Consider the following 20,122-nt stretch of genomic DNA (forward strand, 5'->3'; position numbering starts at 1 on the left):
GCTTTGAAGACCCTTTGAAGCACCACTAAAGCTACATGGTGTATCATTTTTGAAGCAAAGCAAAAGCAAGGTGTAAACAGGACTGTAAACTAACAATTTTATTTAGTGACAGAAGCTTTAACAAAGTGAGAAAGCTTGAACAAAGTGTGTCAGAAGCCTTGTTTTGAAGCTAGTGTAAACAAACCGTTAATGTGTGTTGAAGCCGAAGCAAGTGTAAATGAGCCCTTAGGGTGAACTTCTACTTTAAGGTTTTTATGTCACTTCCAAGCCCCCCTCAGTACACAGGTGACTCATCTCCTGCTAAAGTAAAGAAAACAGCTGTACATTCTTAGTTGGTGTCCAAGTCATACATACTGGATTAGACGACAGCCAGGTATTTTCAGGAGGAGGTCTGCAATGGCTACATGTATATTTCTGTCAGTACAGATCTTCCAGAATACTAGAATACTGATTGTGATAAACAGTACATGTGACAGTGCCATGTGTGCTGCTGCCTACCTTTCTTTAGAAAGTATTAAATGGAAAAGGTAAAGATGGCTTTGGGTGGAGGTTATTCCCTATTGTCTTCGGTCAAAGTTAAGCCGGCCATAAATGGATCCATGTATGGGCAGATTGGTTGTACAGAAGTTGATCTATTGTTTGGCTTCAGTACAACCAGCCTGTCTGTGTTTTGTTTGTTTGATTACTGCCGATGGCTGTAGCTGCCTGGAGTAATCATTGTATTATGATGGCTGGGAAACCTCCCACTGTCAGAATTCAATGGATCCATGGGTGGGATTCCCCCATCAACACAGACTGTGGTTGAAGTAATGAAAATTGCATAATGTATGGCCTGCTTTAGGAGTAACACAACAACCACTCCATTAGAGTACCTGACTCAGCTTGTCCACCATTTACAGAACTCACCAGATGTCTGTGTACTGTTAGGAATATCTGCTCAAATACTGTATCTGGAGTAAGTCATATAGCAAAAAGGGTTTTGCGTTGAATTTAGCTATTACAAAGGGTTGATTGAGGCCGAGCACCCAATATGAAAACACTCCAGACATTTTGACATATACCACAACTATCAGATTACAGGTTAGCGATAACGTTCACCCAACATATTGACTGAAAGTAGGAATTAGTCACTAGAGAAATCCCCAGCACGAGGATGGGGGGGTCCTGGTTCCACTATCTAGATCTTCGTTTAAAATACTTTGTCCAGTTCTGGAGACCTAACGTACCAAAGAATATTGATGATTTTTAGAACAAGTCCAGAGGCAACACAAATAGTGAAAGGTCAGAGGAATAAAACATATCAGGACAGAAGTATTATCATTATTATTATCATACAGGATTTATATAGCGCCAACAGTTTGCGCAGCGCTTTTGAACACCAGAGAGGACAGTACAGTCACAATACAATTCAATACAGGAGGGATCAGAGGGCCCTGCTCATTAGAGCTTACAGTCTAGAAGGGAGGGTCAAGTGGAACAAAGGGTAGTAGCTGTGGGGGATGATCAGATGGACAAAATGAAAATACAGTTGTTAGGTGTGGGTAGGATAGGCTTCTCTGAAGAGGAATTTTTTCAGTGATCCTCTAAAAGCGAATAGAGAAGGAGAATGCAGAACCTAACATGTACTTAATATAGGTGTGAATAAGGTGAGGGCAGTAAGCCAAGATCAGGACGTAGGAGACATGACCAGGAGGAAAGACAACCTTAGAATTTATTATTTTACTGAAAAAGTAATAGTTGCTTGGAGCACACTTCCAGTAAAGGTAAGGTAAAGCCCCGTACACACGATCGGGCTTTTGCCCGGCCAAACTCGCATCGGAATTCCAACGTAATTCCATCGGAGTAAAAGAGAACATGTTCTCTATCTAAACTCCGATGGAATTCATCGGAATTACTCCAATGGGGCATATACACAATCAGAATTTCCGATGGAAAAAGTCCGTCTGACTTTTTCCATCGGAAATTCAGATCTTGTGTACGGGGCTTTAGTCAGTCGACAGTAAGTGAATTTAAACATGCTTAGAATAAACATAGACCTATAATCAGATAATAATATATTAATAAAAAACATAATTAAAGGGGCAGACTCCCTTGTCTATTTCTGCCATCAGTCATCAATGTTTCTAAAGCTGTAGTTGCATATTGAAGTTTGTTGCTTGTCTTCATTCTTTCACCCCATTTTGTCACTTGCAGTTGGAAGCATCTCCACTATCAGCACAGTCTCACAGCATTTTATATATACAAAATAATAACAATCATAAATACCTTCTTAGTATCAAATTGGACCATAACAGTAGGCTTATTCCTTGGGAGATAGGAAGTCATTACTTTCAGGATACAGTTTTTGTGTTTTAACTGGAAGCTCTTGTGTATTGATTTTATTAACTCGTTCTGTGGGAACAAGACGTCATACTAATGACTTCCTAACAATTATTAAGTTATAACCACAGAATATAACTGAACAAAAGCACAGCACCCAAGTAATGTATCTAATAGTTGCAATCCATCAGTTCCACAATATCTTCACAGCTATAAAAAAATTCCCAAGTAGATAAAACATAAAAGTGATTAAGTACTTCAATATAAATGTAATGCTGCGGGACACTGGATTGTTTTGTATTCAATTGACATTAGCATTTAACCGTGTATTTGTTTTATGTCTGTAACATAGGGCGACTTTTAGTGTTGATCACAATGATTAAATGAACAGGCCATCTGATTTATTTAATTAGCATAGTGGAAAGTAAACATTACGGTGCTATTTCTCATCACACCGTTGTAACAAGGTGTTTTACACAGGTTAATTGTGCTTTCCGCCAGTCCGTCATTAAACACCATAAATGGGCAAAGTCCGCATTAGGCAAGAAAAATTATAGGGAAACAAAGCTGTTTTTATAGGTATTATTAAACAGTGTTGTAAAATCTGCAACAGCAAAGTTTATGCTCTGGGTTCTGGTAGGATAAAAAGTTGGATGGCTTTTGAATAAAAGTTGGGCTAGAATTCTGGAAGAACCGGTCAAGGTCTGCAGGTCTATTGAGGCTGTTGAGTTAAATTTGCCTTGTTCTAAATACAGTACCAAAATGTACTGCAGTTATTGCATGTATTGAACATTAAAGCATTCCAACGCTTTATCAAACCTCCCAACCTTAGAGATGGAGAGCGCAGGACACCGTGGTGTGGAGATGATATGATCTGCACATATGATCTGAGTGCTGATTATTTGGCCTAGCATAAGTCGGCCTGGATAAATAGAGCCTGAACCTACTTGCAGTATTCAATGTACAGTATATAACAGTAATGGTATCTCCCCCCTTTCCATCCTGACAGATTCTTTTTAAGGGGTATGTGCCTGTTTACTTGAGCACAGGTTGCTAATAGGGGAAGGGATAGTAGAATTGAACAAAGACTATAATGTCAACTAATTTTAGCATTTCACAAAGCATACGATTCACTGGGGTTGATTTACTAAAACCAGAGAGTGCAAAATCTGGTGCAGCTCTGCATGGTAGTCAGCTTCTAACTTCTAGCTTCTAACTTCTGCCTGTTCAATTAAAGAGGAACTTCAGTCATTTTTTTTATCTTTCCATCTATTAAATCTTCTGCCCTTGTTGTTTTAACTTTGTATAGTAAACATTTTTTTTCTGCCAGGAAATACCTTATACAGCCCACGTTTTTTGTCTGGAAAAAAAGCCTAGGCTTATGACATCATGCACAGCTCTCTCTCTCTCTCATTCTCATGAAAGTTTGTTATGAAGGGAGGGGGTGAGTCATAAGAGGCCCAATGAGAGCTGCAGAGGTGTGTCTGTGTAAATCCAGGAAGTGAACAGGCAGCAGCTTCAGCTGCCCACAGTTAAAATGGCTGCAGCCAGACTCAGTGGAAGGAGATTTCTGCAGCATATTTGGCAAGTACAGAATCACAGTATACAGTATATAAAATAATATGCAAATTGGTTGGAGGGAAGTTTCAGAATGGCAAAGATGTTTTTATTACAAATTATGTGAGCAGACATCGGCAGAATGGCACGGCTGGGCACAGGGACGTATATATATACGTCCCCTTTAAGAGCCCAGCCGTGGGTCACGGGAGCTGAAGAACGGGGAGAGGTGTGTGTAAACACACCTTCCCCGTTCTTCACTGTGGCAATGTCAGTGATCGTCTTGTTCCCTGATATAGGGAAAGACGATCAATGACGTCACACGTCCAGCCCCGCCCCCTACAGTTAGAAACACACATGATGTCACATTTAACCCCAACAGCGCCCCCTAGTGGTTAACTCATTCACTGCATTGTCATTTTCACAGTAATCAGTACATTTTTATAGCACTTTTCGCTGTGAAAATGACAATGGTCCCAAAAATGTGTCAAAATTGCCCGATGTGTCCACCATAATGTCGCAGTCACGAAAAAAATCACTGATCGTCGCCATTAGTAGTAAAAAAAAAAATGATTAATAAAAATGCCATAAAACTATCGGCGTATCTCTGCGTATTGTAAACGCTATAAATTTTGCGCAAGCCAGTCGATAAACGCTTATTGCATTTATTTTACCAAAAATAGGTAAACAAATACGTATCGGCCTAAACTGAGGAAAAAAAATGTTTATATATTTTTTGGGCATATTTATTATAGCAAAAAGTAAAAAATATTGTTTTTTTTTCTAAATTGTCACTCTATTTTTGTTTATAGCGCAAATAATCAAAACTGCAGGGGTGATCAAATACCACCAAAAGAAAGCTCTATTTGTGGGAAAAAAGGATGCCAATTTTGTTTGGGAGCCACATCGCACGACCGCGCAATTGTCAGTTAAAGCGACGCAGTGCCGAATCGCAAAAAGGGGCAAGGTTCTTAACCTGCATATTGGTCCGGGTCTTAAGTGGTTAAGCTTTGACAATAAAACATGAAGGCTGATTGGTTTCTATGCAGAGCTGCATCAGATTTTGCACTTTCTAGTTTTGGGAAATCAACCATATTGAGTCTGGTTGTTGTGTAGTTGGGAAGGGCAACTGCTCTTTAATCTATTCCTATCAGGCTCATGGATGACCTCCCTCATCCTGCTTTAGTATTTTCAGCATGGGGCCCTCAGGATCCCATCACTAGACACTTAGGCCTGGATTTACGTAACACTTACGCCGACGTATCTACAGATACGCCGCGTAAGTGTCAATGTGCACCGTCGTATCTATGCGCCGTGCCCATAGAACTAGATACGCCTGAAAATAGGCTTCCTCCGACTGATGTAACTTTCCTACGACGGCGTATCTTGGGCGCATATTTACGCTGGTCGCCTCATTGTAAATATGCAAATGAGGGAGATACGCCGATTCACGAACGTACTTGCGCCCGTCGCAGAGATATACGCCGTTTATGTAAGGCGTACATCCGGCGTAAAGTTATTCCACCTAAAGTAGGCGCATCCCATGCAAAGGTATGGACCACAGAACAGCCGTCGTATTTTACGTTGTTTACGTAGGACTACGTGAATAGGGCTGGGCGTAGTTTACGTTCACGTCGTAGGCATTGAGCCGTCGTATCTTAGGGAGTATATTTGACGTGATTCTGAGGATGTGCGCACATGCGCCGTTCGTTCGGCCATTCATTTACATGGGGTCACGGTTCATTTAAATGTATCACGCCCACTTCTAACTACTTTGAATTAGGCCGGCTTACGCCAACGAGTTTACGTTATGCCGGTAAATACTGTTCTTGCCTCTCTGTGTTACGTCGGTGTAGCGCATATGAGATGTGCTACGCCGGCAGAAATATGCGCCGCTCTATGTGAATCCAGCCCTTAAAGTGAAACTTTACTCTCAATCAACATTGACTCTTTTGAATCCTTATGCTGCTAGCATTAGTAAATAGATAGTAAAGTGTATCATATTTTACTTGTTTTACCCCTTTTTTTTACATTTCAGTTACATCCTAATTTCAAATGATGTCGTACATTCCAGTAGTCTTCAGGAGGGGGGGGAGGGTTTTTTCATCTAAGCACACCCTCCTGTCAGCATGCCTTAGCTAAACCCATATTTTATTTACAATAGAAAATAGAAAACACATCAAATGTTTAAACTGAGCAAATGTACCATTTTAAGAAAAAATAAGGTAATTTTGAAATCGATGGCAACAACACATCTCAAAAACTTGGGTCAGGGCAACAAAAAGCTGGCAGAATACGTGGTACTAACAACACAGAGCTGGAAGAACATTTTGCAAATAATTAGGTTGGTTGGCAACAGGTCACTAACATGAGTGGGTATGAAAAGGGCATCTTGGAGATTCAGTATCTCAAAATTCCTCTCCTAAAACTGCAGCAACTGGTCTCCCCAGTTCCCAGACATTTACATGTGTTGTTAAAAGAAGAAGGGGTACTATGCCTTGATAAACATGGCCCTGTCCCGACTTTGCCAACTTTTTGTTGCCCTGTCCCAACTGCCATCAATTATAAAAAAAATCACCATATTTTTTCCTAAAATGGTACATTAAAAAAATGATGTTTTCTCTATTCTGTAGTGAATAAAAGATGAGTTTTTGAGATTTGCAAATAATTGCATTCCATTTTTATGTAGAATTTACTCAGCGTCCTAACTTTTTTTTCTGAAAGTGGGATTGTAAATGCTGAAATGCTGTTTTTTTAAATAATAAACATGTTATCCTTACCTCCTCTTCTGGGATCGGCAGTTGGCACTCTTGGCTCCTCCCATAAATCCTTTTTATATTCCTTTAATACATTTTTTTTTAAAGTTTTCTATAATCAATATTAATCTGTCATGTAACCCGGCTCCTTTGACCCTGTCTGTAGGGAAACATCAGCAGGGTGAGCTACTAGTCCTCCCCTGCCAGTCATGTGTTAAAAAAAAAAAAAATCATTCAGAATACAATGGAAAAATACATAATTAATATCAAATAAATGTTTTAAATTGTCAAACAGATATACATTTAAACTCAAATCTTTATTGCTTTTGTGCAATCACACCCCTCAAGCCTGTTTCTATTGTTTGTGCTTAGAACTACAGGGTGTTGATGCCTCCATCAATTAACAAGTAAATTCCTGCCCCCATGGTGTAGAGCTGTTTAGTGGGCATGGAGGAGGAGGGAGGGAGTGGGCTGTCATCTATCCAGAGTGTATACACCCACATGTGTGACTCTATGGTCGTGTGGGCTGCACAGATAAGAAAAAGAAGGAAATTAAAAGGGAACTGAAACTAAGGCCTCGTACACACGACCGAGTTTCTCGGCAGAATTCAGCCAGAAACTCGATCGGAGCTGAATTCTGCCGAGAAACCCGGCGTGTGTACACTTTCGGCTGAGAAGGCGTCGAGTTCCTCGTCGAGCCAAATAGAGAACATGTTCTCTATTTCCTCGTTGTTCAGTGAGGAAAGTTGGCTCGCCGAGATCCTCGGCGGCTTCACACAGAAATTCAACAAACAATAGTCACTGCCCCTACCTATGAATGGTATAATAAGGAGCGCTGGAATGGGCGTATAAACATACAAAAACATAGAATATCCAGGCTCAAACTTACCGACCAATCAGCAACCAACCAAATTCCCCTGTCTAACTGGTGCGTTAAAAACAGAGGCTTAGTTGCACACATCTGCAAATGCATGTGTAAGCTGCAGGCCCCGTCAAGGCGCTCTGTGTAAACTGCAGTCCTAACTGCAACATTGCATTTTATGTCTCCTCAGTGGGAGCACATGACTGCTGATGGATAGATAAGGGGCAGGTGACTGGAGGAGCCCAGCCCTCAATAAAGGGGCAGGAACACACTGCACACTAAGCACATGGAAGCAAAGGTGCTAGTGCGTTGCCTGACCACAATGACAAAAATTCAACAAACAATAGTCACTGCCCCTACCTATGAATGGTATAATAAGGAGCGCTGGAATGGGCGTATAAACATACAAAAACATAGAATATCCAGGCTCAAACTTACCGACCAATCAGCAACCAACCAAATTCCCCTGTCTAACTGGTGCGTTAAAAACAGAGGCTTAGTTGCACACATCTGCAAATGCATGTGTAAGCTGCAGGCCCCGTCAAGGCGCTCTGTGTAAACTGCAGTCCTAACTGCAACATTGCATTTTATGTCTCCTCAGTGGGAGCACATGACTGCTGATGGATAGATAAGGGGCAGGTGACTGCTTCACACAGAACTCGACGAGCAAAACGATGAGTTTTGCCCGTCGAGTTCCTCGGACGTGTGTACGAGGCCTAAGGCATGCCCAGTATATGTGGCAACATCTGGTGTACACAATCTCAGGCTGCAGCGGGGACACAGACAAGGAGGCAGGGACAGTGAACAAAAAGATCAGCCAGGTTTTCTGCAGAGTACAAGAAAATGAATCTCATGGTTACTGAGTGAGTATGAACAGCATGTAATACAGTATGTACTGACATTTTTTTAATGGTGTAGGTTTAGTGACACTTTGAGAGAGGGGGCTGGGGGGCACTGGCATTGTAGTTTTTTTGTTCCTAATGCAGAGAATGCATTAAGGTGGAAAAAAACATATTGCGTTTACAACCACTTTAACCCATGTGGCTCCTAAGCCAAATCTCACTCTTACGTTTTAGGGGTATCTAGTCGCCAACCAGAGGCATCTAGTCGCCACATGTATGCCCTTCCCTACATGGCTTGTTTACAAAACCTAAATTTGAGTAACATGCAGCACTATGCAATTATTATGCTACTAAAAGGCTAAAATATGCTGTATCTAATGGAAAACAAGGTATAGCTATTGAGATGATCCCCAACATGAATTTCTCTTCCACTACTGTGCAGTAAAACCACATATCTTAGCAAACTATCCTTCCATGACCACCGAAACATATGTGATAGATATAAGTGATGGCTTTAGTTTTGCTGGAGGGTTTCAATATGTATGAAATTTTTTTTTTTTTTATGAGGCAACATTTCTGGTGCATCTTGTAATACTGTTCATCAGAAACAGCCTTTGTGTGTCAAAGAATAGCAATGTTGCTTTGGGTGAAAAGCTTGTCATGTATGACTTCATGCAGCATGTTTGAAAGGCCCATTTCTATAGGCATCTGGATCTCTTTCCCCAACTTCTGTTCTTTGGCTTCCTTTGTGTTACTTGGGATAACAGCCATGTACACGGTCATGTGTCCTATAATGGCACGCACAGTACTATGTTATGAATGTAATAAAATTGGTAATGAAAATCCAGCTTTTCCCTAGGCAGTGCAGCACCGATCTGGTAATCAGCTCTACATATGAAATGATTTTCACATTGTCTGTGCATTCTCAGGGCTGTCATAAAATCATGTTTGCTTCATTGAGCCTTATTGGAATTACACGCCAACAATGCAAAAGTGGAAAGTAATATTGGCTGACAATCTATACACTGGCATTTCACTTCCAATTTTTCTCCAATTAACAGCATTACCGGAGACTCCTAACATTTTGTTTCTAATCCCTAATCTTCTTTAGGCGAATGCATTGAATATTAAGTCCATCAGTCAGATGTCTCCTTTGTTTCATACATGAGAATAATAATAGCAGTAGAGAGGACGAAGGGCTCTGTGTTAATAAAGTAGCTTGCAACACCTTCTGGAAAGCTTGTGGCAGCAGACGGTTCTGATACGTCTCTGGTCTGTCTGTGCCTTTGCTTCTTATACACATAGCATGACATTTCTGGGTTACATTCTGAAGTGTGTTACTAAGAACCGTCTGTGTTTCATCACAGCAACCTGTCAGATTCCAACTGTCTGCAGGTGGAAATATGGGGTGGAAACAATATATATTTTTTACTTTATTATTAGGGCTATTAATTCCTTGATTAATCGTTAATGTTTTTGATCGATCAAAATTCTTTTGATTTGTACTCACCTCTCCCCTGGCTTCCAGGTCTTCAGGGAGTTCTGTCGGAGATCCGGTAACGTCACGGACACCGGCGGGGCTTGCCGTGTCCATCTGAAGGGCTCCTTTGCTGTGCCTTCATATCTGCATGCCGGAGGGACCTTACTATCTGCCACATGCAAGGGATGTGAAGCCGCGTACACATGATCGGTTCGTCTGATGAAAACGGACCATTTTCATCAGACGAACCGATCGTGTGTGGGCCCCATTGTTTTTTTATCCATCGGTGAAAAAACTAGGAACTTGTTTTAAAATTATCTGATGGTTTAGAAAAAAAACGATCGTCTGTGGGGAAATCCATCAGTTAAAAATCAACGCATGCTCAGAATCAAATCGACGCATGCTCAGAAGCATTGAACTTCATTTTTCTCAGCACGTCGTTGTGTTTTACGTCACCGCGTTCTGACACGATCGTTTTTTTAACTGATGGTGTGTAGGCACAACTGATGAAAGTCAGCTTCATCGGATATCTGATGAAAAAATCCATCAGACCGTTTTCATCGGATGAACCGATCTAGTGTACAGGACATTACACTTCCCTCTATCAACCTGGGATTCTACAGCCATCCACTGGAAGTTGTGATTGTTCACGGCTTCATGGGACATCTACATGCCGACGGACTGATGTTAACCCCTCCTCATCTGGATTCAGCAGTGGTATCGTTGTACACATTTTTATACCAGTATCATACTTAGCTACATGTTTTTATGACTGCGTTTGCTACCGTTTGGTAATACTAGCACCATTTTTACAGTTTATGTAGCTACATCGATTTTATCTCCAGTGCAATATTTTTTTTGTTACCTACTTGAAGACTATAAAAGTTTTAATGCTATTCCCATCGAGCGCTGTCTTTGTATGTTTTTTGTATCCTGCTATCCATTTTTCCAGTGGTTGGTAGCTGCACTGGGAATCAGCCTGCAAGTAGATCAGCTAAAAGTAGTTGGATCTGTATGTGCGTTATAATTAATCGAAATTAGTTGATTAATCGATTAAAAAAATCGATTAATCGAACATGGAAATTTTAATCAGTAACAGCCCTATTTATTATTAAAGGTTTTTACAGAAGTGCTCACAGTAAGCCCCATCTGCTCCAGTTTCCATGTAAAGCTGCTGAATGGTGTATTGAATCACAATGTACTCCAGCTGCTTATATGGGTTCTGCGAAACAATGTCTTCAGATATGCCTTGTCCACTTGCATTATCATCTTCTAAGCAGCTCCTGTATACATCATGGGCATGCCACCCATAAGGCCCGAAGGATTTTGCAGATGAGTTCAGAGAACTATACTCTATATGTCAAGCAGAGTCTGGAGAGGAACTATTTAGGCATAATGTCAGCCACTCTCTGTAAAACTCCCCTTGCTGCAAAGTAAATAATGTAAAATAGATAAAAAAATCCAACTGGATTAGTTGGAAGTTTCATTGAGATTTTAGATAAATGAATCAGCTGGCAGAATCCCGACAGAATAAAAAACTGCTGGGTGATTCATCTTGTCCATTTGTATTCTAAAATGAAATTGCTTTTTGGTGGACTGACCCTATCATGCCCGTGTGGACTGATTTCAGTGATGTAGCGCAATAGGTGACTTTTATTTCATTACCCTACAACCACAATTCTTTGTAGATATATAACCCTGTGCACCTGGTATAAAATAAATGAATGTAAGTAACTCTTTGTTATTTCATTCTTGCTGGTTTACATAAATTGGTGGGCTTAAAGCGTAACTCCACTTTTGTTGGGGAAAAAACATTCCCCTCTGGGTGATCCATGTACATTACAAGGATTTTAACAAACTTTGTTGCAGATTCTTAACTTTTTGTTTTTTTAAAGAAGTCTCTGTTTGTTCCTCTGTTCCCCTGTGCATAAGTCTAATGGGAGTGGTTTCATAATTATCATTCAGCTGATGAGGAATGCTGCAGGGTCTGCATCCCTTTAGCTGTGATTTCCTATTGAGAATATCTCACTAAAAAAAATATTTTTGTAGCAAGGGATGCCTGAAATCTGACTTGTATCTTAGTGCAGACTTCTGGGGAAATTTATGAGCCAATTACACAAGCAGGAAAATATGTTTCTGGGGGGCATTCTGTACAAACGTTGTGTACACAACACCTCTAGGTAGCTATATTGCATTACATTTTCAGAAAATTACAGATCTGCAGATTGAAAAGGAAAGGTAATTTCTAATAACATTCAATTACAACATGATTTGTGTCGCAATTGTATACGCTATATTATTTTTTCTTTATTTGCTATTTTTTCCCCCCACGAACGTGGAGTTACCAGTGGTGGCCCATCCATACGGGACGCAGGGGTGCCGCCCCCCTGGTCTGGCCCCTAATCTGCACACAGGGTCCCGGAGCGCATGGATTCCAATGTTTTTTTTTGTAGAAGCACATGATTAGGGCCTGAGGCTCTAATTCGCTTCAAAAAAAGGGTGGGCTTTGGGCGCCGAGCACTGCGCCCCAATCTCACCCAGTTGTGTGACAATAGCAAATTAATATTCACTATTGTTATCCTGATTCTCCTCCCGGCCAATCGGAAAGTGGGTCCTGAGACCCATCTACCGGTTGGCCGAGAGGAGAAGCGACCCTATTGGCTGCAGGGGAGGAGTGGTGACAGGTGGATTGTTTTCCATCGCCCAAAAAATATACCACCAGCCGCCACTGGTGGAGTTACCCTTTAAAGCTGAACTGTGGGATTTGCAAATATTGCCTAAATAAGAGTACTTTGTATTCTTTCTTTAAGCTTGGTGTGATATATCTTCTAGACCTGTGTAGTAATCCCCCCGCTGTAGACTTCTGCAGGCACCATATACTTGTTGGGCCTGCTGGGTCCCTTCCACAGCTCTGCTCAGGCTGTGATGCTGCAGATACTTTTATATGGTAAAATCTGGGGTTGCAAGGGCATTTAATGCACACAAAGTGGGTTTATATTATTTGTGGTTGTATATTTGAATAAATTTTTTGTGCCCAGAGTTTATTTCAAGTACTTATATAGCGCCGCCAATTTACACAGTGCTTTTATCAGTCCCTGCCCTCAAGGAGCTTACAATCTAAGGTCCCTAACTCACATTCATGCATACACATACTAGGGTCAATTTAGACAGGAACCAATTAGCATACCACCATGTCTTCGGAGTGTGGGCGCAAGCTCACGCAGACACAGGGAGAACATGCAAACTCCATGCATGTAGCGCCATGGTTGGAATTTGAACCAACAACAAGTGCTGCTGGTGAAAGCTTTAAGGCTTTCTGTCTTAGGCCCCATACACACGTCCAAGGAACTTGACAGGCAAAACACATCGTTTTGCTCGTCGAGTTCCTTGTGAAGCTGCAGAGGATCTCGGCGAGCTGAAATTTCACATTGAACAACGAGGAAATAGAGAACATGTTCTCTATTTCCTCGCCGAGATCCTCGTCGGCTTCCTCGGCCAAAAGTGTACACACACGGCCGGGTTTCTCGGCAGAATTCAGCTCCGATCGAGTTTCTGGCTGAATTCTGCCGAGAAACTCGGTCGTGTGTACGGGGCCTCAGGAAAGACTAGTCTGGGTTGCCAATAGCAGACAACCCAGGTTCTTTTAATCCTCCATGTAGGAAAGGGGGCACATACAAGACCCAGGTACACACATTACAATCTTATAATGGATTCTGTGTGTAGAATTTGCAATATGAAGGCTATTCCAATTTCCTGTATATCCATCATGGTAGGCCCCTGGATCCTATAGTTAATGGCAAGTCTAATGGTGGCCATACGTGTTTTGATAATTTAATATTTTTATTCCTGGCAAATCTTTTCTGATAGGAATAATTGATCTGCTATTGATTGTTTGTTGAATCAATCTTTTTGATTGATAAAAAAAATTTAATAGCGTGTGGGCACCATAAAGGGGATTGTGCAATCAGATCACAGGGTATGTGTCCGGGTTTGAGATATCTATAAACACAAGATTACAGTCACCTTATTTGAACATTATCAGGGTAAAGATGCCTATGTCCCTTGAATTTTCCCAATCATCTATTGTGATATTTTATTGCAATGGTTCCCTCAGAAGAAAATGCTAGTCTTTCCAGTCTCTCTCGGGGCAAGTTACCTGCAATGTTATTTTCAAGCAATGCTTTGGTAGCACTTAACATGATACATACTACAGTATGTAATAGTACAGATAGTATAGTAAATATTCTTCAGTAGTATAGCCAGACATCTATTAGAATAGATGCAGTTACCATTTAAAGGTTAATCTGTTATGCTGTGAAGCTTGAAATCTCTGTGGCTTGAAGGAGAGAGCTGTCCAGCCTGCTATATTATCTGTACTGAGTGCCCCTGCTTTTCATACAGTTACAGTTTAGCAGTCTGACACCAGTTCATACAAAATAACTTGAAGCAAACCTTCACCCCCTGGATGTACTTGACATCATTGCCCCCCCCCCCCCCCCCATCTAAAATGACATATTTTCTTCTTTGCTTGCTTACCAACCACACAGCCTCGGCTAGGCAATAATGGCATCTCCTCTGTGCTGAAGCCTCACATTGCATTCACAGAGATCGTAGAAGGCAGCCCTGACATGCTTCATCAGGGGGTTGGGCTTTCTAAACCAGGACGATGCACCCAGCACCTGATGACATCAGCAACAAAGATGGCAGCGTGGGACAAGGCGTGTGGCACCAGTGGATCATATCAGGTCAATGCAGGATCCACTGAGTATGTGAATTGCGGATAATCTTGGGGGGGGGGGGGTTAGGCTGAAGTTCCTCTTTAACAGAAGGGCTTTCTTTCTTCACCAGCACAGTGCTGAGAGTAGTGAGGAAATAATTTACAGCAACCTGTTAGCTTTCAGATGTGTAGCCAGACATGCAGGTGGTACCTAGGTCCTATGTAAGTCATACAATTAAATGTTGATATGTTGATAATGTACATCTGCTGTATTGGGGTTAAGGCCGGGTTCACACTAGCTGTGGCCGTGGCTTGCAGCAGGGGATCTACTGCGTCACTGTTCTCCGTTTCAGGTCTGAATTCAGACCTGAAACTGAGCCGAAAACGCACAGAACCCTTTTCCACTGCGGACTGCAGCTGCCCCGGAACTGTGTGAACCAGCTCCATTGAGAGCTGGTCACCGTCTCCTGTCATGCGAATTGGATGTGGAGAAACTGCATCCAATTCGTATAAGTGTAAACCCAGTCTAATGCCGCGTACACACCATCACTTTATGTGATGAAAAAAAACGACACTTTCTGTGAAGTAAAAAATTACGTTTTTGAAACTTCAATTTTCAAAGACGAAGTTGCCTACACACCATCGTTTTTCTCACAATGATCTTGCAAAGTGAGGTTACGTTCACCACGTTTTACCATTGAAGCTCGCTTCATAAGTAGCTTCTGGGCATGCGTGGATGAAAAAACGTCTTAGAAAACGAAGTTTTTTGCTACACACGGTCAATTTCTGTGAAGTAAAAAGTGCACTTTTGAAAAACGACACATAAAATTGAAGCATGCTTCAATTTTTTTTGGTCGTTTTTTACAAGACATAAAACGACGTTTTCCCCCACACACAGTCAATTAAAGTGACGTTTTTAAAAACGTAATTTTTTTTCATCACATAAAGTGATGGTGTGTACGCGGCATAAGGGTATTAAGATTCATGAATTCATGGTGTTCCTGAATATATACGGTATATGTGATATATAAAGATGATGGAATGTGAATTATTTTCTATAACTTACAAAAGTTGATAAATACCATGAAAACCTGATATTTACAGATACTGCAAAACAGACTGTGAGGAATAGAAACAGATTGACACTGATGGACAACTATAAATTAACTTTGTGCCATTAATATCTACGACCACCTTGGAACTCTGTACAAACTTATTTGATTATTCATTTTTAATATACTCATATTATTTATTATTGTATCAATAGGATTATTAATTATTACCGGTAACTGATTAGGGTTCTAACTAGAGGGAGTAGTGCATACATAGTATAGGACTAGCTTAAAGGATCCTATTTAGAAAATAAAAAAATAACCTTTACAACCCCGTAATGCCGGATTACTGCACACTGGAACAAATGTAACAAGAGACGGCAAAACTGTAATCCTTGAAGTGTCGTTTATTGGTACATCAGTGAAAATAAAACAATGATGCTGACACGTTTTGGCAATCACCTTAGTCGTAGATGGTTTGATATGGCAATATATATATATATATATATATATATACTCACATACACATATACAAGCTCCACCTCTACATAATTGGCCTGTCAGGTTAGTGTCACAGAAAATTAACATATTTAATTGATAAAAAGAGTGGTACTACTGCGCTACCAAATAAAACTAATACAAGAAAAAATCAACAAAAATAATTAAATGATAAAAGCTGCGTATCGAAAAGGTGAACAAAACCGAAAGATATATGTGTAATAGGTAGAGATAGCGCTATTAACAACTAGTGCTGATATGTACAATATGGTGAGTGATACCACCAATTATTCAAGTGGTTGGTGACTACACCTGTTTTTAGCCAGCAAGAAAAGGAGGAGAGGAAAGAAAGGCAACATCATTTTTGGGGGGTAACTAGAACAATTGGACAAAGCACACTAAGGCCCCGTACACACGACCGAACATGTCTGCTGAAACTGGTCCGCGGACCAGTTTCAGCAGACATGTTCGGTCGTGTGTAGGCCCGAGCGGACAGGATTCCAGCATACATTTGCCCGCCGGGCCTTTTTCCAGCGGGCAAATATTTCCAGACTTGTTTTAAAACAGCCCGCTGGAATCCTGTCCGCTCGGACATGTTCGGTCGTCTGTACAGACCTACCGTACATGTCCGAGCGCCCGCCATCCCTCGCATGCGTCGAATGACTTTGACGCATGCGTGGAAGCATTGAACTGGCAGGGCCGCCCACGTCGTCGCGGCGACGGCGCGGCCACGCCCCGCGTATTGTTTACGCGCGGATTTCTGTATGATGGTGAGTACAGCCACCATACAGAAATCCCCGGGCAGACATGTACGGTGAAAATGGTCCGGCGGACCGGTTTCATCGTACATGTTTGCTCGTCTGTACGCGGCATTAGATTGAAGTAAGAATACTCATTGCTCTTCTATTTAGAGAATATTTGCTGATCCCGGAGTTCAGCTTCATATGTTGATTTTGGTATACCCATGCCTTATGTTGGATTCCTAGAGCATAACGTGATAAAAGAAGAGAATGGATGCCTTCAGTCGTATACAGAGGTCATGTGTTTAGAACATTCCTTAAATATATATTCAGTACATTGAAAGAGACTGACAATCAATATTCCATCCCGAAACAATAAACGTGTGCAGGGCTGCAGATCATCATTTGTCTAGAGACACATGGAAATAAGTTTCATGTTAGACTGAGGAAGTGTGGCCGCCTCGATGCTACTGAACCCAGAGTGATTTATTACCTTGCCTTACCTTCCCCCCATTCATCTGTTCCATGGAGATCCTGATGAGGTTACACTGCTCACATGCATATGCTGTATCTTCTTATCCAGCTGCTTGCATTGGACTCTCTTCCTTACTTCTCTCTATAACAACCTCTGCAGCAGCACAGTGTTCTTTGGGAATCAGGCTTTTACGACCATTATATTATGCTGCATCCTTAGATCTGTATACAGTCTTGCTTCAGCTGCTTTGTTGCTTTACCAGCCTTGGAAAGCAATGAATTCTTCACTGATGTCCTGAATGTTTCAGTGTGGAGCGTAGACCGCGTGATGCTTTGTGCTTTGCTTCTCTGCGATTTTATCAACCGTTTTCCTAACTTGCCCTATCTGTTCTTTCATGCTGTCGTGGACACAGGGAGAGGTACTGTAACCCATTTGCCTTATTTCTGCATGCTTTCTGCCTGTACCTGTCTAGTGGTGTCTGTGTTTTCTTGTGTCTAATTCTACTGTCACTTACTAGGCGATCAATGATTATCTGTGACATATTTTATATTTTTATCATATGTGACAAAATATTGTCAAAAATGTGTTTTCTGCTATTGGAAATGGAACTACTACTAGATTGTACAATATAAAAATATAGAGTATCCTGTTTTAGAGCTGAGATGTGTTTTGTTAGCAATGTCACAATGATAGTTCTCCATTTCACCATTGGCTTACATGTATATTGAAATGCTGGAGACGGGTAATACATGTATATGAATGATCACCCCTAAGAGGTTTGCAAGTTTATCTGGTTTATTAAGACGCTGGCAAGCATTGCATTCAGGTTGGTAGGTTCCTAGCATCCACCAAGATGTACTGTATAAGGGTTGATTTACTAAAGAATATAGACTGTGCAGTTGCTCCAGAGCTTAGTAAATGAGGCAAAGCTTCACTTTGCAAAGAGTACCCAATCACGTGCAAGGTCAAAACAAACAAAAGCTTTTTCCTTGCACGTGATTGGATGATGGAAGTCAGGATAGAGCTTCTGCTCATTTACTAAGCTCTGGAGCAACTGCAATTGAAGAGTGCAACTGCACTAGTGCACAGTCTATTTGCCTTTTAGTAAATATACCCCATAATATGCTCCTGCCTGCTCTAGATTGCATTGCATGTAAAGTATTTTACATTATTTTCACTATGTTGATGTCATGTAACCAAAGTGAGCGGTTTTATCATGGCCGCTTACAGAGTAGTGCTTCTGCAAATATAAACTGTCATTGGCTCAATGGCACTCTCCTTTATTGGTCTGTATCTTTTTTATTTCTCGTTTACTGTTATAAAATGTAAATATTATTTTTTTATTTAACCGTTCAAAAATAAATAAATACATATATATATATATATATATATATATATAGATATAGATATATATCTCTCTCTCTATATATATATATATATATATATATATATATATATATATATATATATATATAGAGATATATATATATATATATATATATATATATATATATAGAGAGATATATATATATATATATATATATATATATATATATATATATATATATATATATATATATATATAGTGGAACCTTATATTATGAGCATAATTTGTTCCAGGAGAATGCTTGTAATTCAAAGCACTCGCATATCAAAGCGAGTTTCCCCATAGTCAATGGAAACAAAGATAATTTGTTCCGCGTTGACTTTTATGGCATGCAATACTGCATGTGGCCAGAGGTGGGGGGCACTGGAGAGCCTCAGAAATACTCGGGGACAGCACGGCTGATCTCGGAAACCCTTGGAAAGTTTCGGAAACACTCAGGAACAGAGTATTTCGGAGTGTTTCCGAGTATTTCTGAACGGCTCGGAAGTGTCACCCGCACCTCTGGCCAAATGCAGTACTTCACACCCAATTAGCATGAATTTGTCTCGTTTTGAGAGACAATACTCGCAAACCGAGTCAGGATTTTTTTTAAAAAGATGCTCGTTAAACGCATTACTCGTAAACCAAGGTTCCACTGTGTATATATATATAAATTGAAAAGTAGAAGATGCAAAAATACAATGCGCAATAGGGCAGTATTCAACCCTAAATCCAAAATGTAATATATTGCAGCTTACTGGTCCTTAGATGTGGTGGTTGCATGCATTGTTGTTTTTTTTTAGGCATTTTTCCCCTCTGTTTTTACTTGATGATCTGGCCAGTTACATGCCTCCTGTAATAAAGAGTACCCCCTCTTTGAATGAAGGCGCGCAGGGGGCATCTTTGGACAACAGCATTGTTAATCTGGGGGGGGGGAATGTTAGATGTACTAGCAGATTTAAAAACACGAAAACAGATTGAAGCCAACTAACACTGTGGTTACATAAGCAGTTACAATAAACTGTCTTTATTTTATTTTTTTGGGGGTAAAGGTTTTACATGTATAAATAAAAACTGATTATTGTGAGCCCCCTTGTCAGTGGTAAATGGTTTGTCGCATCACTGTAAACCAGTGGTTTCCAAATTGTGGCCCTTTGCTTGCCTTTATCTGGCCCTTGGTGTACCATTCACCCCACTGACACCAGCAATGGGGCACCATTCCTTCCACTGCCACCGATAATGGGGCAGTACTCCTCCTGCACCAATGACAGGGCACTATTTCCGCTCCTACTTACCACAGATGCTATGTCTTTTTTTTTTTACTCCCATTGACCACTAAGTCAGAGGCATTGTTTACTGTCACTTATGCTGAGGCATTTTCTACTCTTGGGGGGGGGGGGGAGGACACAGTCCTGGTCCCCCTAATGTTTGGACAATAAACTGGCCCTTTGTTTAGAA

At 40.8% G+C, this 20,122-nt stretch overlaps 1 protein-coding gene across 8 annotated transcripts in view; it reads left to right on the forward strand.

Moving 5' to 3' along the window:
• The window catches only part of APBB2 (amyloid beta precursor protein binding family B member 2), a 478,208-nt gene that overhangs the window by 383,849 nt on the left and 74,237 nt on the right, over positions 1-20,122 (forward strand). For 4 of the 8 annotated variants that reach the window (XM_040335048.1, XM_040335053.1, XM_040335051.1 and 1 more), the window contains one exon: positions 17,711-17,716. The exons of the other annotated variants lie outside the window; for them this stretch is intronic. In XM_040335048.1, coding sequence (XP_040190982.1) covers positions 17,711-17,716 — 6 coding nt within the window. The remainder of the gene's footprint in view (positions 1-17,710; positions 17,717-20,122) is intronic. 8 annotated transcript variants of the gene reach the window in all.

This window comes from Rana temporaria, chromosome 1 (genome assembly GCF_905171775.1).
Source record: "Rana temporaria chromosome 1, aRanTem1.1, whole genome shotgun sequence".
NCBI classification, from domain to species: Eukaryota; Metazoa; Chordata; class Amphibia; order Anura; family Ranidae; genus Rana; species Rana temporaria.